This window comes from Callorhinus ursinus, unplaced genomic scaffold, assembly GCF_003265705.2.
Source record: "Callorhinus ursinus isolate GAN/ISIS: 27379988/994484 unplaced genomic scaffold, GSC_fseal_2.0 scaffold82, whole genome shotgun sequence".
NCBI classification, from domain to species: domain Eukaryota; kingdom Metazoa; phylum Chordata; class Mammalia; order Carnivora; family Otariidae; genus Callorhinus; species Callorhinus ursinus.
The window spans coordinates 1,179,460-1,205,635 of record NW_027397144.1 but is presented as its reverse complement, the minus strand read 5'-3'; the positions used below and the strand labels follow the sequence as shown (position 1 = coordinate 1,205,635).

Sequence of the window (26,176 nt, the reverse complement as noted above, 5' to 3'; positions counted from 1 at the left end):
GCCGCCGCTGCCGACGCGCAGGCCGAGGCCAAGGCCGAGCCGGGCAGCGCCGCCTGCCGGCCACGCTCCGCCTCGCCGCCACTGCCGCCGAGGCCCGGCCCCGTGGCGCAGCGCACCCTGCTGGCCGCCTAGGGCACCGGGAGGGAGGATGCGGGGGGACGGGGCCTCCCCGCCCCGCCCCGTGCGAACGGTCGCGGCTTTGTGAGGTGGCTCCGCGGCCCAGGAACGGCGGGGCCGGAGCGTGAGCCGGGGGGCGGTGCTCGGCCGTGCGGACACGCCCCTGGACCTGTGCCCCGCCCCCCAGCCCGGCGCTGCTCGAAAGGCCGCGCTTTGTACCCCGGTGCCAGAGCCGAGACGCGGGGAGGGCGGGGACAGGGGCGCGCCCCAGGGGGCGGCGCTCGGCCTCGTGGACACGCCCTGGGCCGCGCCCCGCACAAACCGTCGCGCTTTGTGAGGCGGCTCCCCTACCCGGAAAGGTGGAGGCGGGTCTGACGCCCGAAGGCTCCGACACTCCTCTGCGGCTGAGCTCCGCCCCTTGGCCCTGCCCGGCTTTGTGAGGAGGCGCACGGGGGGCGGGGTCCAGCTACGACGAGGCCCCGCCCCTGGACCGGTCCTGCTCCCTCCCACTGGATGTCGCTTTGTGAGGTGCCGGGCTCTCAGGGAGGGCCTGCGCGAGGGGCGGGGCCAGATCCCGGGACACGCCCCCAGCCTGTGGCCCCACCCCAGCCCCCAGAAAGGAAAATCAGTTTGAGGAGGGACTCAGCCTCTGCCCTCGACTTGAATCCGTGGGAAGGCCCCCTCTCCTAGCCCTCAGCCGCTCCTTATCTCTTCCGCATCGTCTCCGCCCCCTCCCCCCATGGCCCTCCTCCTCCATCCTTGGCCATCTGTCTATTCCCCGACAAAAAATTCTAGGATCCTTCTCTCTCGGCCCCTCCCTTAGCCCCTCCCTTCCCCCCCCCCGCGATGACTGGCCAATGAATCCTGCAAAGCAGGGTCAAGTGCCCCTTTCTACAGGGGGGCGCACGCACGCACACACACACACACACCCCTACACACCCCTATCTTCCAAGTCCCCCTGTCACTGCTTCAGGGCGTCATTCTCTTCTAGAGGGTCCAAAAAGGCTTGCGGCGGCTTCCCACCTTCTCTAGCTCCCACTCTTCTCTGGACCTCCTCACTGACGCCCCTATCAGTCCACTTACTATACTCACTAATGCAAGGACTTTAGCAAACACCACGTGACACTGTCCCCCCTCCTGTACCCCCACGGGCTTCCCCATATACTACCTTGACCGCATGCCCCTGAGGGGAACTGCTCCCCTCCCCCTAGGCTTCCAGTGATTAGACCCCAGAGATCCTGGGCTTGAAGGATTACACTCCATAGAGACCTTGGGAAGAGCTCAAAACGTGTTATAATTAATAACTTAGGCATGCCAGCAGGGCAGACTTAAGGAACATACCCCCAGGTACCCTATGCTCCAAAAACCTAGTTGGGTTGGTCAAGTCAGATGTGGCAAGGGGAGGACATCGGAGGGGTATGTGGAGGACTCAGGACTCTTATGGCCCAATTGGGGGCCACAGAGATCCTAACATCTCCTTCCCACGTGGTCTGAGAAGCTGAGAAGTCAAAGAGAGTCTTCCTGCTTACTGTCCAACCTCCAGGACAATGTCTGTGCCCCCTCTGCTTACTCCTGTCTTTCTGTGAGGAAGGTCCCAAGGCCAAGAGTTCCCTTTATCTCCTCTGTCAATTCCCTGAAAAAGCGGCAGCCAGAATCCCCAAAGTAGCGGGAGGGACTTCAGGCCCTCAAGAGGGGGCTGAATGGAGAGTGCACAGACATAGTGGGGCCCCCGATCCTCAGCCTCACTGGCAGGCCCGGAAAGTGCTGAATTCGGGGGGCTCAGGTGAGGATGATGTGGAAGTGGGCCTTTTCCGGGGCCCAGAGTTGCCAGGTGTCTCGGCGGTGCCTGAGCAAGCATCCAGAGTAGCTGCATCTTCTTCTGGGTTCATTTTCTTTGTCCATGGAGAAAAACAGAGAACAGGGTGATTTCAGGTTCAGAACAGGAGGTTTCAGGATCTAGGGTCTCCCTATTCTGAGTCTCAGACTCCCCCAGTCCATCAGGTCTCATTTCACCCCCACACACCACCCCACAGCTTCAGGGCCCAGATCCTGCCCTCTGTCCTCCTGCCTTTCTGTAGGCTGAGAAAGAAGGGAAGCAGACAGCGTGGGTTCGAATCTCAGCTCCACCTCGTCCAACTGAGTAACTTAACCCCTCTGAGCCTTATTTTTTCCTTTTGCGCAATGGAGAGAATGCTCATATACCCTTCCTAGAGTTGCCACAAAACCCAAAGGAATTTAATAGATAAAGTGTCTGGCATGTAGCAAGCATTAATAGTTAAGTGAACAAAGTTACCACCATTATCTCTTCCCCTCCCCCACCTTGTCGCCCTGTTCTAGGCTCCCAGAAAACCTGCCTCAAAAGTCTACCCTCGGGCGCCTGGGTGGCTCAGATGGTTAAGCGTCTGCCTTCGGCTCAGGTCATGATCCCAGGGTCCTGGGATCGAGTCCCACATCGGGCTCCCTGCTCCTTGGGAGCCTGCTTCTCCCTCTGCTTCTCTCTCTCTCTCTCTCCCTCTCTCTCTCTCCTCCTCTGTCTCTCATGAATAAATAAATAAAATCTTTAAAAAAAAAAAAAGTCTACCCTCTCCTCCACCATGGACGCTCCTGCCCCAAAGGTCAGTCAAGAAGAGATGAACTTGATAAAACTGAAGTTTGGTGGGTGAGAGCAGGCTGGGGTTCCCTGTCCTTCACCTCCCTAGCTGGACCATCCCAGTAAGGCCCATAATTAGCTTCAGTGTCCTTGTCTACTTAAAAAAAAACAAAAAATGTTGGGGCGCCTGAGTGGCTCCATCGGTTCTGTGCCTGACGTTTGGTTTTGGCTAAGATCACGATCTCAGGGACTAGAATCCAGCCCCACGTCCAGCTCCCCGCTCAGCAGGGAGTCAGCTTGAGATTTTCTCTCCCTCTCCCTCTGCCCCTCCCCCTGCTCACACATGGGCACTCTCTCAAATAAAATCTAAAAAATAAAAATTAAAAAAATGTCAACCCCACTTCATGAGGAATAGAAAGTGAATATCAGACCCTCAGTAGGGTAACACAATACAAGCCGGAGAACGATTAGCTGCTTCACTTTTATTTCAGCCAACAGCACAGCTTCTAATGCTTCAAAAAGAAACTAGAATTGAAAGCAGGGACTCAAAACAGATTTTTGCACACCCATGTTCATAGTAGCACTATTCATCGTATCCAAAAGGTGGAAACAACTGAGTGTCCATCAATGGACGGATGAACAGATAAAGTGTGCTATATAAATGCAATGCATACTATTCAGCCTTCAACAAGAATAAAATTCTGACACCTGCTACAACATGAACAAACCTTGAAGACATTATGCTAAATGAAATAAGCCAGGCACACGGGGCGCCTGGGTGGCTCAGTCGGTTAAGCATCTGCCTTCAGCTCAGGTCCTGATCCGGGACGGAGCTCTGCGTGGGACTTCCTGCTTAACGGGGAACCTGCTTCTCCCTCTCCCTCTGCCCCTCCCCCCTGTTTGTGCTCTCTCGCGCTCTTTCTCTCTCAAATAAAATACTTTTTTAAAAAGCCAGACACAAAAGGATGAACATTATATGGCATCATTTCTACATAAAATGTCCAGAATACACAAATCCGCAGAGACAGAAAGGCACATGGGTAGGTGCCAGGGGCTGCGGTTTGTTAAGAATGAGAAGTTAGTATACAGTGGGGACAGAGTTTCACTTTTGCAAGACGAAGTTCTGGAGACGGATGGTGGCGATGGTTGCACGAGGTGAATGTACTTAATGCCACTGAACTGGACACTTAAAAATGGTTAAAATGGTCAATTTTATGTTATGGATGTTTTACCATGATGGGGAAAAAAAAAACACCTAGAAAAGATCCCATTAGAATTTACTGTGAAGGAAAGGAAGCATGATAGTGTGCATAGCATACTATCATTTGTGTTAGAAAGGGTGAAGGTATACACCCCTTATTTTCACTTTTGCTTGCATTTCCAAGAAGCTCCTAATGCTGGTTGCTATCTGTGTGTGTGGAGGAGGAGACCAGTGAGTGAACAGGGGTTAGTGACAGAAGAATGCTTTCTTTACTGGATATATAATTTCGACATATGGATGTATTTCATATTTAAAAAAAACCTTTTTTTTTAAGTAGGCTCCATCACCAACATGGGGCTTGAACTCTCGACCCTGAGATTGAGTCACATGCTCTACCCACTGAGCCGGCCAGGTGCCCCCCCGCCAGGTTTTGTTTTTGTTTTTGTTTTTTAAAGATCTTATTTATTGACAGAGAGAGACACAGCGAGAGAGGGAACACAGCAGCGGGGAGTGGGAGAGGGAGAAGCAGGCTTCCCGCCGAGTGGGGAGCCCGATGTGGGGCTTGATCCCAGGACCCTGGGATCATGACCTGAGCTGAAGGCAGACGCTTAACGACTGAGCCACCCAGGTGCCCCAGGTTTTTTTAATTAAACACACACACACACACACACACACACACACACACACACACACACATATATAGTCACAAAGACTAAGATACTTTTAAAATTTTTCTCCTTGTCTTTGTTTCCACTTGTTTCATTTTAAATGCCTTTTTTTTTAAAAAGGGAAAAAGGAAAAATCCCCAGGGTAGTGCCTTGAGCAGCACGTCTTCTCACAGAAAGTTTTAGAATTTGCCCTGCTGGCCGGATTTGGGGTTTTTTTCTTAACACCACAGGATTTGTTCCCGGAACTGAGACAGCACAGGGCTGAACTGGCCGGCGGGGCCAAGCTCCTTCCTTCCCACATTCGTTTACAGTTTAAATTTCCTGCTCCTCTCTCCAGAACTCCAGATGCGCGTATGCACCTGCCCTTGGGCATCGCCCGGTAAGGTGGTCCCCCCACGCCTGCTGCTCCCCAGGACTCCCACGCGCCTCCCTCTGCCTCTCCTTCCGCTCATCATCCAACCCAAAATCAGTGTCGTGTTTCCTGTCCCCTGAATCGATCTGACCTGCATCTGTTCGCTTCTTCCACCTCCGCTGCCAACACGCTGGACCAAACCACTTACCGCCTACCGCTTAGCTTGCCTGGACCAGCGTAGTCGCCTCTGTCCTGGTAACTACTCCCCACTCCCGGAATACACCCTCACATTCCGGTCGGCCCACGCCCCTAAGTCTGTCCTCCCCGCAGCCGCCAGAGGGCGCAGGTGAGGACCTGAATCGGTCACCTCTCTCCCCTGCTTGGAACCCTGCATGGCTCCCATCACACTTGGGGCAACAATCAAAGGTCTCCGCGGGGCTCCCCTCGACACTTCACTTGGCTCCACTCCTGTTATACTGGACGGTGCCAAGAACGTGTCCCGAGCCTGGGGCAATCTTCCATAGCTATCCCCTGCTTGTTGGCCATCTCTGAGACTTCCTGGATCTCCCATCTAAGGGAGAAGTGAGCTTCCCTCTCACTCCTACCCCATGTGGCATCGTCTGTCTACCCCACCCCCCCGTAGAAATTAGAAATCTCTGAAGAATTAAAGGCCTTGTCCTGTTCTTGTCCCAATGCCCAGGAAGGGTGTGTTGAACCAGCCCCAATCCTTCCCCATTATGGTGCCCTAGGCCCACCAACTCCCCACCCGGCTCCTTGACTGCAGTCCCAAAGTGCCCACTTGTCCAAATGGGGCATCGGAGGCCACCTCGAGGGGGGCCACCTGCACCCCAGACCTGTCCCCTACTCTGGAGAGGAGCCGGATGAACATTTCCTTGATCCATGGTTTCCAAGGTTCATCTATCTCTAACTTAATAAAATAATAATAATTCATCATCATCATCATCATCATCATCATCATCTACTCCAAGATGCAGCTGTGCAGAGGAGTCCCATAGAGCTGGTTTGAATCTCAGCCCCAACACCGTGTGACCTGGGAGAGCAACACCTCTTGCAAAGGGGCAGAATGTGATGAGACCCTCCCCCACTGAAAGAGGAACGGAGAACTTGGATATTTAAGCTGAAGTCCCTGAAACTGAATATGAAAACAGGCTTTTCTTTACCAGGAGGGGACTACAGTTTGCATCGGACTGTTACAAAACACGTGACCCCACGGGGTCACCCTGAGTCCCCGTCACCATTCTATAGGGTTGGCCCCACTGAGTGCAAAGGCGACCCGAGGATCCTGCCCATTGCCACCCAATGGCCTGGACATGGCTGCCTCCCATCCCCTCACAATTTCCAGAGCCAACTCTCAGCTCACAAACAAATCCCTGCTCAGTGATTCTGGGCTTTTCCCAGCCCCACCCCCCCCACCCCCGAAGCTCGGAGACATCAGGTAGGCCCAGCCTGATGGTGGTCTCCTGGAGGTTAGGACAGTCAGCAGAAAATCGGGACCAAGAAATGCAATGACTTACCATGGAGATGGCAAACAGAGAGTTATCAAAGGTCATATCTGAAATAGAAAGAGAAAAGAAAGCCAAGCGCCAGTATAAAATCCCTGCTCACTGCCCTCTGGGGGCACTCCCCCCAGAGCCACGGGCCTCGAGTCAACCGTGAGGAAGGGCTTGGGACCCATCTCCCAGCATGCTTCCCTCCCTTCCAGCCCATTCCGCAGGGTGAACCATTCCCAGCTGTAAATTGAATGATGTCCTTTTTCTGCCCAGAGCCCTCCCCCAGGGGCCTCTCGCAGCCCTCTGATAAACGGGTTTCTCCTCTCAACTCCCACTTTCGGGAGCACCTCTCAGCTCTTCCACCACCCCAGGCTTTCCCCCAATCGCCTACTCTTCACCCCCCTACTCTGCTCCTGTCCGTCTCTGCTTAAACACCATTTCCTCCCGGGACCGCCCTCCTCGCTCCAGACAGGGTCCCACCAGCCAAGGGCTGTTCCCCCACTGCAGTATGGGCTTGTGGGCAAAGACCACCTGTCTTGGTCATTGAGGGACACCCCCCAAATGTTAGCACATAGTAGGTGCTCAGTAAAAGTGTGGAACAGTGGGAGCGCCTGGGTGGCTCAGTTGGGTAAGCGTCTGCCTTCCGCTCAGGTCATGATCCTAGCATCCTGGAATCCAGTCCGAGTGGGGCTCCTGGCTCAGTGGGGAGTCCGCTTCTCCCTCTACCTGCTGCTTCCCCTGCTTGTGCTCTCTCTCTTTCTCTCTCTCAAATAAATAGATAATCTTAAAAAAAAAAAAAAGTGTGGAACAGTGGAAGAAGTACAGAGAATGGAATTTCTCTGCTTGGGGCCCCTTCCGGAGCATCCCGCGGCACAGACTGACTGCCCCTCTCCCCTTGGTGGAAGCCTTCAGGATGACACGTTCTGGATCACAAAGGGGGCTCCATTTAAGGAGCCCATGCCAGGCAGTCCGTCCCCCATGGGACTGAGCGTCCAGCGCTGGAGGCGAGTATTACATACACACTTGTGTTTTTCTCCCGAGGGGTAAGAAGAATGATAGGGTGCTGAAGGCAGGTAAGTAGAAACACACCCCCTGTCTAGGCAGTCAGGGAAGGCTTCCTGGAGAAGGTGGCCTTTATTTTCTTTTATTTTTTTAAAGATTTTATTTATTTATTTATTTATCTGAGACGATCCCGGGACTCCAGGATCATGACCTGAGCTGAAGGCAGTCGCTTAACCGACTGAGCCACCCAGGCGCCCCAGAAGGTGGCCTTTAGACCAAGACCAGAGAGAGGGAGAATGTTGTAGGCAGAGGTCAGAGTGAGCGGAAGGCCGGAGGATGAGGCAAAGGGAGAAGCTGAGAGGTGAAACCTAGCGCTGGGGGGAAGGGAGGGTGTGTTCTTGACCCTAAGGGGAGAGAGCGGCCTCAGAAGAGGTTCAGCAGCAAGTAATGAGACCCGCTAGAGTTTTGAGGGGGTGAGCCTGCCCTGGCAGGGGATAAGAGTAGGAAGATACCCACCTGTGGTGGCGAAGTTGATCTGGACCCAGCAGGATTCTCGCTCTCTACAAAGGGATTTGGGAGAGTGATGACTTGCTGCTCTCAGGCGGGAGGATTGTTCTGGGAAGCCCTGGCTCCAGACTTGGCCTTCACTCCCCACCTGCCTTTGCATCCTCCCTGAGTCCCCGCAGATGGAAATTCTCTTGCAGGAGCCCCAGCACCAGGTGAAGTCGGGATTCGATCCCTAGGGCTAAGGCTAGCTCTATGCCACCAGGCAGCGGGGTATCCACTCCTCTCAGAGGGGAGAAGCTGAGGCTGGGGCCACTGCCTACAGGCTACAAATTGGGCACTGCACCGCCCCAGAGGGTGCCACTCACCTCTCCCAACTGTGGCTTTCTAGAGTATTACAACCATTTTGGGCAGTCATTGATTAAGGGATGTGAGGACGACTCGGCCACTTGCTCCCTGTGTGACTAAGTTGAGCCTCAGTCTCCTTGTCTATAAAATGGGGCTACTTATGATGCCAGCTTCCACAGCAGCTGTGAGCTGCTGTGGACTCCAGCTGCAGTCTCCTAGCACAGTGCTCCCCATACCCTAGGTGCTTTATAAATGGCACCTGTTCCTCTTAAGCAGCCCTCCCAACCAGAGGGCGCTGTTTGGAGTGGAAACCCCCCACCCAGCACCGGAAGTGCCCTTCTGTCCCCAGAACCAGGCCAGGTCTCAGAGTCCTTAACACCCATCAGGAACTTCTGCCCCACACCCCCCAACCATTTGGTATTTCTTTCCCCCAAACCGCCCTCTGAGGATCTCCAGAAACGGTCTCACCTTTTCTTCTGCAAATTTTTTACTTTAACTGGGAACAAAAAAAATAAATAAGCATTTATTAGATCTTGGTCATGGTTGCATCCTAGTTGCAAAAACAAGACAAAACAAAGACTCCAAAGGCTCCCTCATACATTTGTTGACCCAACCTTGCCTTCTCCTCTGGCAAATGTGCCACTCAACAAGAGGGCTACTGCGAAATCCTCCCCACCCCCCAATTACATGAGTAACGTGTATTGGTAAAAGCTTCAAACCAGCATGTAAAGAAAATGTTTTTTTTTCAAGATTTTATTTTTAAGTAATCTCCACACCCAACGTGGGACTCAAACTCACAACCCCGAGATCAAGAGCTGCATGCTCTACGGACTGAGTCAGCCAGGTGCCCCCCCCAATATTGTTTTGTTTTGTTTTTTATTGTCATTTTCAGTGATTGACAGGAGCTGGGGGAGGAGGAATGGAGAGTTAGTGTTTAAAGGGGACAGAGTTTCAGCTGGGGCAGATGACAAAGTTCTGGAGATGGATGGTGGTGATGGTTGCATACCATTGAATGTACTCAATGCTGCCAAACTGGACACTTAAAATTTAAGGGTTAAAGTGTGAAGCTTTGTGTTATATGTATTTTATAACTTAAAAAAATATATATCTACTTCCCCTGCCCCACCACCAACATTGCACTTCTGGAAGATTCTTTACGGCTAAGTCTTGGAGTAAGACCTCCTCAGCTGTGTGCCTCTGTGCTCCTAAAAAATGGGTGTGGTTGGGGGTTCATTTACACGTCCCAGCGGTTGCACACTGGCAGCCTCTGGGCTATGCGTGTCTCTGCCTTCTGTTACCTTTCCTGACCACCACGGCAACGACCACCAGCCCAGCAAGGAGAAGGAGGGCTCCGGCCAGGCTCAAGGAGAGTGCCAGTATCCAAGTGGGCACTAGAGGAACATGAGAAAAAGAGGGGGGCAGGTTATGGAGTTGTGGGGTGCAGGGTGAAGGTGGGACAGCTCTCATTCCTCCAGATTACCTTTGGGGAGCCAGCCCTCCCCCGGATACTGCCCAACCATTTGACCTGGGTGTAGCTGGACCCTGGGGATCTGGCAAACCTCGTGACCGGTCAATTACCATATTCCTCACCCCCCCAAGTCATGGTGATTGGTTCAGGGATGGGCATGGGGCCAAAGCTGAGCTAATGAGAGCTAATTCTAAGACTTGGCTAGACTACTGGGAAGAGAGAATTACTCCTCTGACCAGCATTACAAAGCTGGTAGGATATATATCTGGAGCTGCTAGGCACAATTTTGACACCATGAAGAGGAGGTCCTGCCTGAGAATAAGACACAAGAAAGCAGAGCCGAGAGAGGGCAAATGATTCCTGACATCTTTGAGCACCTGGATCCAGCCATGCCTGAAGTCAGCCCTGCAAACTGACTTCAGTTTGGCAAACCAACACATTCTCTTTTGTTGCTGAAGCCAGTTTGAGTAAGTTTCCAGTTACTTGCAGCCTGAGAGTCCTGCTGGCTTCAGCCTCGTACCAGGGGGTCAGATGACATCCACCCCCAGCCCCATGGTAGACCCTGAAACCCATGCAGAAGTCAGCCACAAAAGCATGAAGCTCCAGCTTCAGAGTTCACTTCTCTGCAAGGAATTTGGCTGCCCCTCCCTGGAGAGAGGGGATCTCTCAGGGGAGACAGGAGGAGATGACCTGATCCCCATGGAGATCAGGAGCTAAGCCAGGAAGGGGAAGGAACAGACACATAGTTGATATTCTCACACTGTTAGCCCTTGTTCATTCATTCATCTGGGGCAGGAGGGCTGTTGTCCCCTCCCCACGCTGAGACCACAGGCCCAAGGTGAGAGAAGGGGGCCTTTGACAGTGGAGCTCAAAGACACAGACTGTTCTGTCGCCTCAAGGCACCTGAGGCACCGGGGCTTCTGCCAGCAACAAAGTTCTCTTTAAGTGGGGCCTTTGCTGGCAACAAAGTTTTCTTTGCAGTTGGAAAGTTCTGATGGGCGGTGATGCAGAGGCTCTACCTGGAGACTGCTCTTTGATCCTGGAGCCCACACCCAGCCTTCTGTCCTGAAAAGACCACAAGAAAATATCAGCCTTCCAGGCTTTCTGTCTGACTTCGACGAAGAGCCAAAGTCCTTGATGCAGCCAAAGGCCCTACACGGTCCTCCTTGCCACCTCTGTGCCTTTTTCTCCCCCAACTTTTCTCCTTGCCCACTATGCTTCAGCCCTACAGAGCGCCCCGGTGTTCCTCAAACACACCAGACACATGCCAGCCTCGGGGCCTTTGCAGAGCCAGCTCCCTCTGCCTGGGACCCTCTCGCCGCAGATACCCACATGGCTGCCTCCTCATCGTTCAGGTCTTTGCTCAAATGTCGCTCCCTCAGAGAGGCTTTCCCGGGCCACTCTCCTCTGTATTTAAAACGACACCCTTCACCAGGTGGTACTTCATCCCTGCCACTTTATTTGTCCCCTGCGGGCTACACTGAATATTTTTTGGACTCCCTGCTTCTCGGCTGTCTGCATCCCCTCAGAATGTCAGCTGGGGGAGGGTGGGGACTTTGTTTCACTCACTGCTGAAACGGCAGGGCCAAGAACAGTGCCTGGTGCATAGGAGGTGCTCACAAATGTTACATGGCCGGGGAGGGGGGTGCAACGAGTGTGGAGGGTTCACGCCTAGACACTGGAGCCGGTGGAATCCCAGCTCTGCTGCCCTGCTAGCCGTGTGACTTGGCCAAGTACCCTCATCTCTTGTGCCTCAGTTTCCTTATCTGCAAAATGGGGGGCATCGCTGAACCAGTCGCATGGGATGACTGTGAGAGTTCAGCGAGGAAAGGTGGGTGAGCCCTGGCCAGGTGGAGGCCTGGTTCGTCCCACAAAGGCTTCCAAGCAGAGGGAACAGCATGAACAAAGGCTCGGAGGTGAGCCAATGGAGCCGTGGGCCGCGAGGGCCGGTGGGTGGGTCTTACCTGGGAAGGAGACATGCATGGGCTCGCTGAAGTCCGACAGCTGCAGCTGCCAGTGCTCACCTAGCACACCATACCGGCAGCAAAATGTGCCCCCTGGAGCTTCCCTGCCACCGCCACTCAGGTTGAAGGTGACCCCAAGCTGGTCCGCGGGCGCCTGCAGGAGCTGGACCACCTGCCCACCACGGTACAGTGTGAAATTTGCCCCTGGGAAGCCCCCAGGGGCTACGCAGGCAATGTGGATGGGGTCTTCTTGGCTGCTGGGGTGTGGGGGCACCAGCAGGATGGATGGCGCTGGGATTGCGAAGGAGCCTGCAATGCAGGAAAAGGGAGGTAGGCTGAGTGGTTAGAGCAGAGGCGTTTACTGACTCTGTGGCCTTGGGCAAGTGGCTGAACCCCCTGGGCCTTGGTCTTTATTTACAAGTAGGTAGCCGACCCTACCCCATTGCTATGTTCCGGGGTTCGGGTACTAGGCACCTGGTTGGGAGTCATTGTGTTTGAGTCATTTTATTGTGATTGTAGTGGTTATTACATAGCAATGCAATTATACCCTTACTACTCAGTCAACAGCACTCACCTGATGCCAGGCCCTGTTTTAGGTGCTGGGGACAGAATGTGAACGAGATGGACGGATCGACATGCCTGCCTCAGGGGGCTGACGTTCTCAAGGAGACAAGAAGCACGGTGCAGCCCATCAGACAGGGTAATGGGAAGCCTGCGCCGGCTGGGGAGGACATGGAGGGCTTCCCTGAAGAGGCGACACAGGAGCAGCTAGGGGAGAGCATTCCAGGCAGAGGGAAGAGCACGCGGGCAGATGCTGGGAGGATGGAAGCGGTGTGGGGGCATCAAGACGGCCAGGGTGGCTTGGAAGGGATGAGCCAGGGAAAGAGCAGGAGAGGCAGAGAGCAAAGGGGTGCTCTTGTTTCCCGGGCTGTCAGGAATTGGGATTTGGGGGGAACAGTTTCCTATAGGAGGTACCAGTGTCTCCCCAGCTGCCCCCAGGCTCCTGAGCAGAGTGTCTAGCTCAGGTGAGGTCTACACAAGCCTTTCCTTGTCTGACCTCTAGACCTTTGCCCGGCTTCCCCCCTGCCCCCCAGCAGCTCCTCCTGTTGCCCCAGCCCCGGAGGTAACAGCCTGTGGAAGCCAAGCAGGGCTGAGTCATGGGGCGTGGGCACCGCTGACTGCAGCGGGTGGGATTTCTGATATCCTTGATGTGCGGGTGATGAGGAGCTCACTAAGAGAAAGCCACGCTCCTGGGGCATTTCCAAAGCTCTGGGGCAAATCTGTCCGCGTTCAGCCTTCTCCAGCGCCTGGGGAAGGCAACCCTGTGCTGCTTTCTGCCCCCAGAGCAGAGGCCAGGTGGGCGGGGTGGGGCTGGTGCAGGGGGAACATTAGGCTCACCGGCTGCAAAGAGCAGGACGGTCCAGGGCATCTCTCCTCCTCAGTTTGGCCAGGAAATCTGGCGGGGGCCAGCGCGGCCCACAGCTCACGGCCAACTCCTCCTGTGAGGCCAGAGCAGGGAAAGGAGAACCAGGGCTGATTTGAACGAATGTTTCCTCACTGGCAGGAAGTTGCACACACACTCTCAGCTGCCAAAAGGGACTCTCTCCTCTCCCCACCCCTTCCACAGATGCACATCAGATCCTGGCATCTCACTACACCTTGGTGGCCACAGTTCTGCAGAGATGGGAGGAGGGATACGTTGGCTAAGATGGTCTGGGGTGCGTGCATGTGTGTGTGTGTGTGTTTTCTCCCTATGAAGAGAATTTCTGGCTGGCATGAGGAAGGGACTGTGGGCTGTTTGGGAAAACCATGCCCAAGATGCAAACCTCTCAGTCCAACCAGTTCCAAAAGTTGAGACATATGTCGGGCAGACGTTGATAGAGCACAGAGGTTAGTGCTTGGCCTCTCTCACCTCAGGCAAAACATAGTCCATCTTTGAAGCCTCAGCTTGCTGCTCTGTAGAATGGGGCTAAGAGTTGTAGGTATTAGATCCATAGAACTCATGACACATACGAAGTGCAATGCTGGAGAGGTGTGAGTGCTCCTAGGGTGAGGCCACAGGAGTGTCACTATCCAGGTAAAAGGGAACACTAGCTCCAAAACTGAGGGAATGATACAGTTGACAGAATAAATTGCCTCCCGTTTACAGCCCAGAAACTTCCAAAGGTCTCTCTTACCAGTAAGTTTGCTTTGGTCTCAGCATTTCTGTTCAAGTCAAGCAGGTCCCCCTGGAGGTTTACCCCAGGGAACGATGTAGGTGTGTGGTCACTAAACAACGAAAAAGGGCCATTACGGTGGACTTTTTTTATTTGGATACAGGAGGTTCATTCCAACGTCAGGACCTTTGCACATGCTGTCTCTGCTGCCTGGGACACAATTCTATTAACCTGGTAAGATTCCACTTCTCTTTCAGGTGTCAGCTTAAAATATCACTTCTGGGAAATCCTTCCAGATCCCTCTGGACTTAGAAAAATTCCCTTGCTGAATTATACTACAGTGCCTTGTAATTTCCTTTTATTGAAATTGGCATGCTTATATTTTCAAAGAATTTGTCTTTTTCATCTAAGTTGTAGAACTTATCAGTATAGAACTCTTCATATTCCCTTAAGATCCTTTTAATGTCTGTAGGGTCTGTGGTGATGTCCCCTCTTTCAATGGTAATGTGTTCTTTCTCTCTTTTCTTGAATAGTCTTGCTAGGGGTTAATCAGTTTTCTTAACCTTTTCAAAGTACAAGCTTTTGGCTTTGCTATTTCTATTTTTGATTTCATTGTTTTTTGTCTTATCTTTTTCTTTCTTCTATTTACCTTATGTTTCACTGGCTCTTCTTTTCTTAGCTTCTCAAGATAGAAGCTTAGATCATTGATTTTAAAATTTATCTCCAAATATAAGCATTTAAAGCTATCTATTTCCCTCTAAGTACTGCTTTAACTGCATCTCACACATGCTGACATATTGTGCCTAAGTTAGAAATATTTTATTTCCCTTGTGAATTTTTTCTATGACTCATACATTATTTAGAAATGTGTCAATTTCCAAACGTTTGGGATTTTTTGATAGCTTACTGTTAGTGATTTTTTATTTAATTCCTTTGTGGCCAGAGAATGCACTCCATATAATTTCAATCCCTTGAGATTTATTGATACTTTGTTTAATGGCCCAGCACATCTTTTTTTTTTTTTTTAAGATTTTATTTTTTATTTATTTGAGAGTGAGAGAGAGAGCACAAGACGGGGTAGGGTCAAAGGGAGGAGCAGACTCCCCGCTGAGCAGGGAGCCCGATGCGGGACTCGATACCGGGACTCCAGGATCATGACCTGAGCCGAAGGCAGTCGCCCAACCAACTGAGCCACCCAGGCACCCAATGGCCCAGCATATCTTGATCCACATTCTGGGTGCACTTGAAATGAAAGTACACTCTGCAGTTGCTTGATATAATATTCTGTAAATATCCATTAAATTAGGTCATGGCAGTTTACAGAACATGTTTGAATTTATCAAAATCATCCAGCGCTCTTCCTTCCAGGGTGCAGGGGTGAGTCTGTGGTGTCACCTGTAGTTTCCCAGTGCCTACCCCAGTGGTTGGCACACAGTGAACCACAACTATTTCTTGATTGTCTAACCTGAGAGCCAAAAATATATTGTCTATTTTTGTTGCTCTCTCCTGGGTGTGTAAGATAGAGTTAAGAGAGATTCCTGGCTTATTTATTCCACCAACTGCTTACTGAGTTCCCCAAAGGGCTCGGAACTGTGCTGAGTGCCAGGGACACCATGAGGAATAAAAAAACTCCTGCCCTCAGGATGCTCAGAGTTTGGTTAGAGAGTCAGACAAGCAGACAATGAGTCCAGTTGGTGAAGTGCTCTAATGGAGGCAGTCACCAAGGGGAGCTCTTAACCTAGCTTCTTCTGCAGGTTCAGGGAGGGCTTCTGGGAGAAGGAGTTATCTGACTCCAAAAGCCTGAGAAGGAAACAAAGGAAAGGACATTCTAGGTAGACATAATAATATGCGTGAAAGACCTTGGATGAATGTGAGGACTTCATCCTGGCAGCATTTAACCTGGTGCAGGAATCTATAACCTGGAATTTTGAATTCAGAAAAACAGACACACTTACCTGTATCAGCCCGCCATCATACAGATTGTGCCCAGAAGAGGTACAGCTAGGAGTCGTGGGCAGGGTGAAGGGAAATCAGCAAGGGATGGTGACTCCCTGGGGTCAGGAAGCTATTACCAGCCCGGGCCTAAAGTTGCTAGGGAGGGTGTTGTGGAATTTGTGGAGAACTGAAGTTGCAGGCTTTGGTAGAGACATGCAGACCAACAGGGTGGGAGCCAGAGTGTATATACCTACACCCTCCTCCCCTCCAGCCCTCAGATCTCCCTACCGGGGCCAAACCCAACTGGATGTGAGAGGCAAAGGCAGCTAAGTTGACCCACTGTGTAGCGATCAGCCTCCAGGGGCACAGAGCAGTGCAGGAAAGGGTGGACAAGAGCTCTGGTAGGGCACGCAAAGACTGCCCAGCACACACTCTCAGAATCTTTTGGTTGTAATTGCAGGGGATTCCTGGCCTCAAGAAGCTAGTCAGTAAGCTCCCCGTGGTTGTAAGAACCCCAGGCCCACTGTAGGCCAACGATACAAAGGAAAGATGGACACTACAGGATGTGGCCTTTGTAACTGCTCCGTCTCTTCTCTGGCTACTCCCCTCCCTCCGCTCCACTTCCTTTCTGCCCCTGGAGCCCTCGGAGCGCCTTCTGACCCCAGAGCGTGGTTCTGGCTTGCCTCCTCTCCCTTCTACTTCTAGTCTGAGATTCAATGCCGCCTCCTCAGGGAAGCCTTCCCTGACTCCACCCAGGTGAACCGAGCCATCCACCTACCACCTAACATTTACTCTGTGGTACCCATAAGTCCCTGAAATCATCTTAGTGCTGAACTTGCTTGTGTATGATCTGCCTCCTCCATTGGGATGGCAGCTCCATGAGGACATAGAGTCTATTCTATTCACAGTGTCAGACGCTCAGTAAGTGTTCGTTGAACACTTGGACAGGGGATAGCTTTTGTTTAATGGAAGGAAACAAGAAACAGAAACTTTGACAAACTGAGCAAACACAGAATCAAGTTTATCCGAACTCTGGAAAACAGGCAAAGGTTTCTGCCAACCAAGTGAACACCGAATCAAAACGAAAAGGGAACTCGAACATGGCAGGAAAGCTCTGTGGTGTTTTCCCCACCCTTTCCTCATCTCCTTCCCAGCGTGGTGGAGGTCTTGAAGACAGCAGCCTGTGTCCCCAGTATGGGCTCCCGTACCCGGTTGCTGAGGTTGGCAGCATGGCATTTGTCTGTTCTAACATGTCTGGGGGCTACCCGTGGGAGTGACTCAAGGTGCCTGTCTGTTGAACTCAGAATGCATTCCTGGAAAACACTAAGGCAAAGGGAAAAACCCACAGCCACCTGGGGCAAAATATCATAATCGAGGACAGCATTAACCAGTGATTTTACCAGCAAAAATGAGCTTATTCAGGAATAGCAGAGAAATGCAACTTCCCCCACCCCCGCTCTCGCAGGCTCTCTCTAAAATAAATAAATAAAATCTTTAAAAAATATATATATATTTTTAAAGATTTTTATTTTTTGACAGAGAGAGAGAGAGACAGCGAGAGAGGGAACACAAGCAGGGGCAGTGGCAGAGGGAGAAGCAGGCTTCCCGCGGAGCAGGGAGCCCGATGCGGGGCTCGATCCCAGGACACTGGGATCGTGATCTGAGCCGAAGGCAGTCGCTTAACGACTGAGCCACCCAGGCGCCCCAAAATATATGTTTCTTTTTTAAAATAAATTAAAAATAAATAAAAGATCCCCCACTCTCCACCCTTCAAAATGTCCAAGCAGCGAGTGTGAATGACAGAAAACTTTGGGAGTGAAAAGGAACACTAACAGTGACTGCACATAAACTTTGACATAACAAGGTGGTGTGACTTCCTCAAGTTCTCCAAAAGCAGGAAAGAGCTGACAGCCACCAGCTGTATTCGAAGAGAGAGTGTCACCAACTGCCAACCATTCCAGGGCCTATCTTTACAGACTCAAAATTTCCCTCTATAACATTTTTTCTTATGTTTAGACAGAATCACCAAGTAGAGTCCATTTCTCCAGTGACTTCTTTGGTTATCTGCCAGCTTCCCAGAGGGTGGTCGCCTCCAAATACTCTAAGCCAGACTGAGGGAGAAGAGGTTACAGGGTGGGCTGCCTAGTGGTGGGCGATCAGCCTGGAAAATAGCAGATAATATATACTGAGGGCCTATAATGTGCCAAGCGCTGAACAAGCATTATCTCAACCTTCACAACAGCCCAATGAGGTAGGACAAGCATCACCCCATCCTACGGATGAGGACACTGAGGCCCGGTGGGACGATTTCAAGCCAAGGGTCGGGGGTAGGGTCGGGGTGGGTGGCTTGAACTAGGTAGGCTTCGTGGCTCCCAGGCCCACGCTCTCCTGACTCTTAAGCACCTGGCTGTCATTTTTCCTGCCCCGGGTCACATGAATTACTGTTTACCTGCTGGCTCCCCGAGTTTGAGAACTTTGGGGTGCAGGGTGGGCTATGCCCCTTTACGGACTCTACGCAAGGAAACGGAGCGCCATGGGCAAGGCTTCGTCTCGATTCCCACAGCCGCCCTATGGGGCGGTCGTTCCATCTCCCCCCCCCCCAACTACAACTGACAAAGTGAGGGCTCTAAGGAGCAAAGGGAATAAAGGGTCAGGCGGCGAACCTGGAGCCACGCACAAGGAACACGAAGGCCCCACATCACTACGAAAGGGTCTCCTTCTCGCCCCAGCTGAATCACTTTACAAGCGAACCCTACGGGTCGCGTACGCGTCCAGCCTCTAGCTTAGGCGCACTCCACCCAGACGAAACCGCTCCCCGGCCGTTGCGCGCAGCGTACTCTCGGAAAACCGCAGGGAGGTGCCTCAGAAGGTCCCGGCCCGCCTCCAATTTAGTTGTCTTAACTTTTGCCTGAGAAACATGCGCCATCATAGTACCTATTTTTGCCATTTTCCCTCACCATCTTTTGACGGTGACTAGAGCTAGAGGCTATTCAGGAAAAAGGCTCCAGAAGGTTGAGTGTTTTAAGGCACAGAAGGCATTCATTCGGGCAGCTAAGCTCTCAGGGGGCCCTTCACTTTCTCTCTCCGTTCGCTTCACACCACCAGCAGGAGCGGCTGCCAATGAGCTCCGCCGAGTAGCAGAGGGGGCAGGGCCAGCTCTTAAAGGAACCGCGACCTCTTAGCAGACCGGAGGGTGACCCGGATGATGGCGGCCGGAGCGGCCCTGGCCTTGGCACTATGGCTACTACTGCCGCCGGTGGGGGTTGGGGGGGCAGGGCCCCCACCGATCCAGGACGGCGAGTTCACGTTCCTGCTGCCTGCGGGGAGGAAGCAGTGTTTCTACCAGTCTGCGCCGGCCAACGCAAGCCTCGAGACCGAGTACCAGGTAGAGGGTCCCGAGCCGGGGAGCACACGAGCGACGGGAGCCAGGGCGAGGGGGCGTGGCCAAGCCGCTGAAGCGAGGCACGGATTAAAGAGGGAGGGGGAGGAGCCAGTGCGTAAGAGCGCGGGGGCGGAGCTAGGAAGAGCGAGCCGGGGCTGCTGGAGAAGGTGCGTGGGAGCGGAGGGGGCGGGAATAATGGCAGGAGGCGGGGTTAGAGTGAGACCGCCGGGGGGGCGGGGCCATCGGTTATAAGAGAGCGCCCCTCACAGGGCAGGAACCTCACGAGTGGGCGTGGCCAAAAGTTGGGTCCACTGACTGGCGGGGTTGGTGGGCATGACCAAGATGCACCACTAAAAGGGTGTGGTCAACATGAGGATGTCTCGGGGGTTGGGTTAAGGAAAGCAAGAGCCCTGTCGCTTCACTTGGGGTATGGCCAGGTAAACGTCATCAAGGACTTACGACGGGGGCGTGACCAGATGAAAGAGCCAAAACCAAAGCTGTCCTATCAATGAAGACTGAGCCAAGGCAAGGGGCGCGGTCAGAGGGACGGGTGGGGCAGGACCAGGTTCCAGGTGTAGGTGTCAGCGCTCAGGTAGGCCCCTGGTGGCCCTGGATGGGTCTGGGCGGGTTGGTCCAGCCTTGGCTTTCCCTGGCAGGTGCCCTTGGCCTACCGCTAGCCCTCCACCCTCTTACCTGTCCCCCCAGGTGATCGGAGGTGCTGGGCTGGACGTGGATTTCACGCTGGAGAGCCCTCAGGGCGTGCTGCTCATCAGCGAGTCCCGCAAGGCAGATGGGGTGCACACGTGAGTTAAGTCCCACTGTCTGCCTGGGTTTAGTTTCAGCCCTGCCCCTCCCCACTGGCCTCAGGTTACCACCTTCCCTGCCTCTCAAAGTCCGGCTGGAGGGCCGCTCTGGGTCATGTGTGTCTGTGTGTCTTTCTCCCAGGGTGGAGCCCACGGAAGCTGGGGACTACAAGCTGTGCTTTGACAACTCCTTCAGCACAATTTCTGAGAAGCTGGTGTTCTTCGAACTCATTTTTGACAGCCTGCAGGATGACGAGGAGGTCGAGGGCTGGGCAGAGGCTGTGGAGCCTGAGGAGATGCTGGATGTCAAGATGGAGGACATCAAGGTGCACCCAGGCTGAGCCAGGGCCACTTGTCGCAGATCTCTGGCTTTGGGCAACAGTGCTCCCCTATTCTTCCACCTTGGCCGGGGTCGGCATCAGCCTGACCCAGCCCCCCTGGCGCCCCCACCTTAATTAGAATAGTAGCTACTCAATTAAAATAATAGCGCATTTCTAGGTATAGGAATTTCAAGGGCTTAAGTAACTAATGAAATCTCCGTATGAGGTAGGGAATGTGTTCCCAATGCCCCATTTAAACTGAGCCACAGGATGGCTAAGTAACTTTCCTAAGGCCACATAGCAACTGGCAGATCCAATATTTGAACCCAGGCAGTCTGGCTTCAGCAGCTGTGCTGTTAGCCACTAGTAAGTACATTCTTTATATTTATTTAGGCATTCAGGTCTCACCTCAGTTCGGAGGAAACAGGCCCAGAGAGGTTAATTAACTTGCTGAAAGTCACCCAGCCAGTCGGCACAGAGAGAGGATTCAGACTCAGGCAGCCTGGCCACAGAGTCTCCTCTCAGCTCTCTCCTCCCAAAACAGGCTCACCCCATCCCCCGTTTTATTGGTCCCTGCTCCCCCAAGGGCGGAGGCCTGACCCTGCCCCTCTCTCTGCTCCACAGGAGTCCATCGAGACCATGAAGACCCGGCTGGAACGTAGCATCCAGATGCTGACGCTCCTGCGGGCCTTTGAGGCACGTGACCGCAACCTGCAGGAGGGCAACCTGGAGCGGGTCAACTTCTGGTCCGCGGTGAACGTGGCAGTGCTGTTGCTGGTGGCCGTGCTCCAGGTCTGCACGCTCAAGCGCTTCTTCCAGGACAAGCGCCCTGTGCCCACGTAGCCCCAGAAGGAAGAACAAGGGAAAGGAGGGGCAGCAGGGCACATGTGTGTGGTCCGCTGCTGGTCCTTTCCCCAAACTTAGCTTCCTATGGGAGGGGAGGACACGCAGCCATGGCCCTGAGGTTGTGTGTCTCCTCCCTGCCAGGAGCCAGGCTGGAAACCCTTGTTGGCTTGGCTGACAGGCCTGGGCCCTCCTGGAGGGACAGCTCAGTGGCTGCACCTGCTTTCCTGGAAATTGTGCATGGACGGGGAGGGCACTGCAGCATTTGAATGTGACCCCTGGATATTCTGGCCCCTTGCCGTGTCCCCTCCGGTAAATGTGTGTGCCTTAGCCCGAGTCCCAGCCTGCACGGGCACTGCTTGGTGTAGGATGGGGCCCAGGAAGCAAACTCTCCCTTCCCTTCCCTCCTGGCCTTTTGAGCCAGGGTACGGTGGGAGGGGTCTTGCTGCTTGTGGGACCCCACGCCTTCCTTTGTCTCCCTGTTGCCCCACCAGAGGCCTGTTGCTGCTGCTGGGGGCGGCTTCCAGGCTTGGCGGGGGGGCGCCTGCTTATGCCAGGGGCTGGGAAGGAGACACGGTTGCGGTGTTCTTGCCAGGACAGTCACTTTATTGAGAGGAAGGAGCCCAGCCCCTCAGCCCAGCGCGGGGTGGGCTCTGTGTGAGGTCTGGTAACAGAACTCTAGGAGTGGGGGGGCCTGCATGACCACCCGCCCCTCCTGCTCTCTGCAAAGGCCCCGGGCAGGGCTGAGGGGTGGCCCAGCCAAAGCTTGCGCAGGAGCCTCACGGAACAAAGGGCGGTCTGGCCTGGGCACTGGAGTCAATAAATTATGGTCAGAAAATCACAGAGCCTGGTGACTGGGGCTCAGGGACACCAGCCGGGACAGACCTGCCCCCAAGGGGGGCAAACCAGGCAGGCGGGAGGGGTCTCCCACGAAGCTCAGAAGAAAGGCCGGGCGGGAGCCGATGGAGGTGGTCGCCTGGGCACAAGAGAAAAATCAGAAAGCAAAGTTTAACTGTGACCCGGGCTGGGCCAGAAGGCCTTGGACCTGGGCGGAGTCCTTACGATTGCAGTGGTAGGAAGGGGGGCCCTGACCACAGCAGTGGTGGGGTGGAGGGCCGGGGCTTCCTCTCCCCTGTGTGATTCTGCTGCCCACCCCAGGCCTGTGTCAGGGGCTACAGCCAGGCCCCTGGGTTAGTATGTGTGGAGGGGGAGTGGCGAACATTTGTCCCCCCTGCTGACGTGTTAAGGAAAGCAAGAGATTTTCCCTCTAGAGCATGGTTGCCTCTGGAAGAAGTGCTCTCCCCAAGAGCAGAGCCCCAGGAGTGAGGTGTGAGCGTGCCCACGGTAGGAGGGGAGGTGGGGTCCTTGTCAGAGGCTTGCCAGGGGAAGGCGAGCAGTCCACATGCTCAGCCTGAACGCCAACACAAAAGGCCCACACAGCAGCCACCAGAAGCTTCTTCCCTTTATTTTAGTTTATTAATAGGATACAGAGTGCAGGCACTTACAGTGGTCAAACCGAGCAAGGAGCGAGCAGGGTCTGCTCGGCGATGGGCCACCTGGGGCCCACCCCGTCGGAGAGGCCTGGGTGGGAGCCAGGAGCCCCTCAAAGCCTCCCCACTCACTCAGCCCTGAGCCCGAGCCACCCTGGGGACCTAGGAGGAGGGGACCCAGGGAGGAGTGAGCGAGGCCGGCAGGACGGAGGCTTCCGGACCCGGCGAAGGCACCTCCGGCAGCCGAGGCTCGGCCGTGTGGTTAATACGGCCAAGGAAGGAATATTTACAACTCGCAGGGTGGGCAGCGTGGGGCCTGCTGGGCCTGGCTCACTGCTTGGAGCTCCCGCTGCTGAGAAGTGGACATGCTCCTTGGGCCCCAGGAAGGGCTGGGGGTACAGGCACTCTTGCTGCCCCAGTTTCCAGAAGGCCTGGTCTCAGGCTTTCCTGGCCAGAGAAGCCCCAGGTGAGTCCCCCCGCCCGGCCCCAGCCTGAATCCTCATTAGAGAGGGCGCCCAGGGTGCATTCCCTCCTCTGCTACCCTGTGGCTCCATCCCCCAAAGTGCAACACCCCAGCTCCCGCCCTTGACCCGGGGCTCCAGGGCCCCTTCGTTCAGTGCTGTGTCCAGCTGGGGATGGGGGCTGAGGTTAGGGAAGAGTCAGGGGGCTGCCCACAGGGAGCCTGGTCCTGGCACGTGGATGACAGGGCCACGGGCAGTGGAGGGGCCCAGACCACCGAAGCTCCTGCACGGCAGGTGTGTGAAAACCCCCTGAGAACACGCCCCCCACCCCCCACAGCCTAGTCGAGCAGGGATGGCTCGGCTGGGCGGATAATGGTGGGCCGGCTGGGCGCAGCAGGGGGTCTTCTGCTGCAAAGAGAATACAGACAGACGGGGAGGGGGAGGGGGAGATGGCAGTGAGGCCCTAAGCAGGACGAGGGAGGGGGCCCAGGCCCCCCCGCCCCCGCCCCAGGGTGCTGCCTGATGCCGGATGCCTCAAAAGCTGCTAGAGTGCCACGGAGGAGCTAGAGCTGTGGGGCCCCGCCTGAGTCCCCGCCCAGCCCGGACCCTGGGTTTCTCATGGGAGAAGGGTGGCAAATGGAGCCTGGCCTGCAGGGCAGGGTGAGGGAGGGCAGGGGTGTGCGATGGCTCACGCGTGTGTCCTCAGTAAGGAAACAAAGGTCAAAACTAGGAGAAGGGGCCCCACGTGAGGAGTCCCAATCTGTGTGGTGGGCCGCCCGTTCAGGCAGAGGCCAGGCCTGGGAAACGGAGTCACCCTGACTCTCCACCACTCTGTGACTTTGGGCAAGCAAGTTGGCCTCTCTGGGCCTTAGTTTTCACACCAGCCACATGCAGATGAAGACTCCATTCCCCGCAAGGCGCTGGCAGTGAGGGGGGCGTCCAGCCTTACCTGGGCACTCCAGGGGGGATGCCGGGTGGAATCCGAGCCGGCCGAGATGGGACCTGAGGCGGGGCTGAGAAGGGGTCGTTGTTGGCAAACACACTCTGGGGTCCAGGCCTGGACGGGATGGGGGGTGCGGCGAAGGAGGCTGCTGCCCCCACTGGCACGGGAATCAGAGGGGGCCCTGGGGTCGGGCCTCTCACTGCTGGCGGCCGGCCCGGGGGATGTGCGCTGGACATGGGTCGGCGCTGTGGAGTGGGGCTGTGAAGGAAGGAGCGCGTGTGAGCCGGAGCAGGGGGGTGGGGAGCACCAGCCTTGCCGGGGTGCCTATGGAAACCCGAGGGGGCCGGGGTGTGGCGCTGGCTGGGGCCCCTCCATCCACCCCACCGTCACCTGCTTAGCCGTGGCTGTGCCCCCACCTAAAACCTGCGCCAGGGCCTACCTGTGCCTCTGCTCAGCCACCAGGGGCTCCTGCTTCCCTCCGACCTCACTCCCAGGGCCACTTCCCTCTCACCAGCCCTGCCCGGGCCTGCCGGCTTCCTTGCCTCTTCCAGTCCACCCTCATTCAAACCCCTGCCCTGGGTACCCCACAGGCTCCCCCACTGGGCCGGAGCACCCGCTGTTCCCTCTCCCTAAGTAACTCCATGGCTCCTTGAGGCCTCGGCAGGGCCGGTACCTTCTAGGAGATTCCCCTGACCCACTCTCTGTCCTCCCGCCACCTGCCCTGTCACTGGTCGGGTGTCCCTGCCTAAGGCTCTGCAATGCCATGCCAGCGTCTCATTTCCACCCGCCGGCTCTGAGGTGGTTGGGGGGGCTGGGGACAGGCCAGTCATGCCCTCCAGCTGCTGCTGCAGACCCTCCCCAACCTGCCATTCTCGTCTGCGCTTTGTGCTCCAGAATGATGACCCCATGGCCCCCGCTGCCCCGGCCTCTTGCCCTCTCTGGCTTCTGCTTGGGCTTTACCGATGGAAAACACCAAGAGTCAGATGGGCCCTCCGCCCAACGCTTCTTCTCTCTCCTTGTCACTTCAGGCCCAGGCTGGGGAGCAGCAACCACTATGGCTCAGGCCCCTTCACCCCACCCACCCCTGGGCTGGGCCCTGACAGGACACATGGGGGGACCGGCGGGCAGCAGCCTCTGCAGGCTACAGGCGCCCAGGCCTCTCAGACCTGTGGCTGCCGGTGCTCTGGAGCCAGGTGTCGTCGACGGGCGGGGGCACAGGCGTGGACACGGTGCTGGTGCTGATGTCCCCGATGATGTTGAGGGCCTCCTTGAGTGCATGGTACATGCGCAGCATGTCGTCCCGCCGCTGGGCCTGGTCGGCCGATTCCTCCATGAGGCTGCTCTGGTCCGCCGAGGAGTACAGGTAGGCCAGCAGCTCATGGTGGATGAAGGCCTTTGTCTGGGGGGCAAGGGGCAGAGAGGTCAGGGCGTCCCCCCACACCTGCCGTTATGACAGGCTGCAGAAGCATCCGCCACACTGGGTGGGCTGTCTGGTCTTTTTTTTTTTTTTTAAAGATTTTATTTATTTATTTAATTAACACATATCGAGAGACAGAGACAGCAAGAGAGGGAACACAAGCAGGGGGAGTGACAGAGGGAAAAGCAGGCTTCCTGCTGAGCAGAGAGCCTGTGGATCCTGGGATCATGACCCGAGCTGAAGGCGGTCACTTAACCAACTGAGCCACCCAGGCGCCCCAGGGTGTCTGGTCTTTAACTTTACTGTGCGATGTGTACGATGTTTGAAATGCACATGAGCTGTCTGCCGAGTCTCTCGGGGGCCCCTTCACGTGTCCTTCCAGACCATTCCACAAGACACTTATTAAACTCGAATCCTGCCTCTTTTACAGCTGTCTTTCCTCCCATTTGTTGTCTTCAAGTTGGCTTTCATTAAAAAACTCCTAGTTTCTGTTAATTTTATAATTTGTTCCTTCCTAAAACCTCCTACAGGATACAGGAGTTTTTTCAGTTACTTTTATGGAGTTTCTAGGTACCTGTTCATGTGTCCAGGAGCTTCTCCAACTAGGAACAAGTTTTCCTATTCTTTTTCAGTGTTTCACACCTCTAAATGATTTTTCTATTGAATTGTACTGGCTAGTAACTCTACAAGAAAGTTTGCTT

The 26,176-nt window shown here is 54.8% G+C and overlaps 3 protein-coding genes and 1 long non-coding RNA gene across 13 annotated transcripts in view; 2 read left to right on the top strand and 2 right to left on the bottom strand.

Moving 5' to 3' along the window:
- Nucleotides 1–1,391: 1,391 nt before the first annotated feature.
- Nucleotides 1,392–13,257, bottom strand: CUNH19orf38 (chromosome unknown C19orf38 homolog). 2 transcript variants are annotated; one of them, XM_025863345.2, is made up of 7 exons: nucleotides 13,124–13,257; nucleotides 11,726–12,034; nucleotides 9,592–9,684; nucleotides 8,762–8,789; nucleotides 7,958–8,001; nucleotides 6,464–6,501; nucleotides 1,392–2,009 (listed from the first exon to the last, which is right to left on the bottom strand). In XM_025863345.2, exons 1-7 carry the CDS (start codon nucleotides 13,152–13,154, stop codon nucleotides 1,860–1,862), a joined length of 693 nt encoding a protein of 230 aa, XP_025719130.1. In that variant the 5' UTR covers nucleotides 13,155–13,257; the 3' UTR covers nucleotides 1,392–1,859. The 2 variants fall into 2 exon arrangements, with proteins under 2 accessions (XP_025719130.1, XP_025719131.1); XM_025863346.2 differs by lacking the exon at nucleotides 9,592–9,684.
- On the top strand, nucleotides 4,822–14,599 carry LOC141371631 (uncharacterized). The gene is made up of 4 exons (XR_012376719.1): nucleotides 4,822–4,955; nucleotides 7,345–7,443; nucleotides 12,322–12,425; nucleotides 14,045–14,599. It is a non-coding gene; the product is annotated as an uncharacterized lncRNA (long non-coding RNA).
- Nucleotides 14,600–18,634: 4,035 nt separating this feature from the next.
- Nucleotides 18,635–22,005, top strand: TMED1 (transmembrane p24 trafficking protein 1). Of its 2 annotated transcripts, none has more exons than XM_025863341.2 (4): nucleotides 18,635–19,201; nucleotides 19,904–20,001; nucleotides 20,144–20,327; nucleotides 20,946–22,005. In XM_025863341.2, exons 1-4 carry the CDS (start codon nucleotides 19,019–19,021, stop codon nucleotides 21,162–21,164), a joined length of 684 nt encoding a protein of 227 aa, XP_025719126.1. In that variant the 5' UTR covers nucleotides 18,635–19,018; the 3' UTR covers nucleotides 21,165–22,005. The 2 variants fall into 2 exon arrangements, with proteins under 2 accessions (XP_025719126.1, XP_073743788.1); XM_073887687.1 differs by lacking the exon at nucleotides 18,635–19,201 and adding an exon at nucleotides 19,462–19,790.
- Nucleotides 21,750–26,176, bottom strand: part of DNM2 (dynamin 2) — an 85,722-nt gene continuing 81,295 nt past the window's right edge. For 4 of the 8 annotated variants that reach the window (XM_025863331.2, XM_025863335.2, XM_025863332.2 and 1 more), the window contains 3 exons: nucleotides 25,225–25,457; nucleotides 24,065–24,316; nucleotides 22,609–23,523 (listed from right to left, as the gene is read on the bottom strand). In XM_025863331.2, coding sequence (XP_025719116.1) covers nucleotides 23,454–23,523; nucleotides 24,065–24,316; nucleotides 25,225–25,457 — 555 coding nt within the window. In that variant the 3' untranslated portion in view covers nucleotides 22,609–23,453. Of the gene's footprint in view, nucleotides 22,141–22,608; nucleotides 23,524–24,064; nucleotides 24,317–25,224; nucleotides 25,458–26,176 lie in introns of those variants that run through there. The other 4 variants (XM_025863337.2, XM_073887686.1, XM_025863333.2 and 1 more) reach the window with 2 other exon arrangements.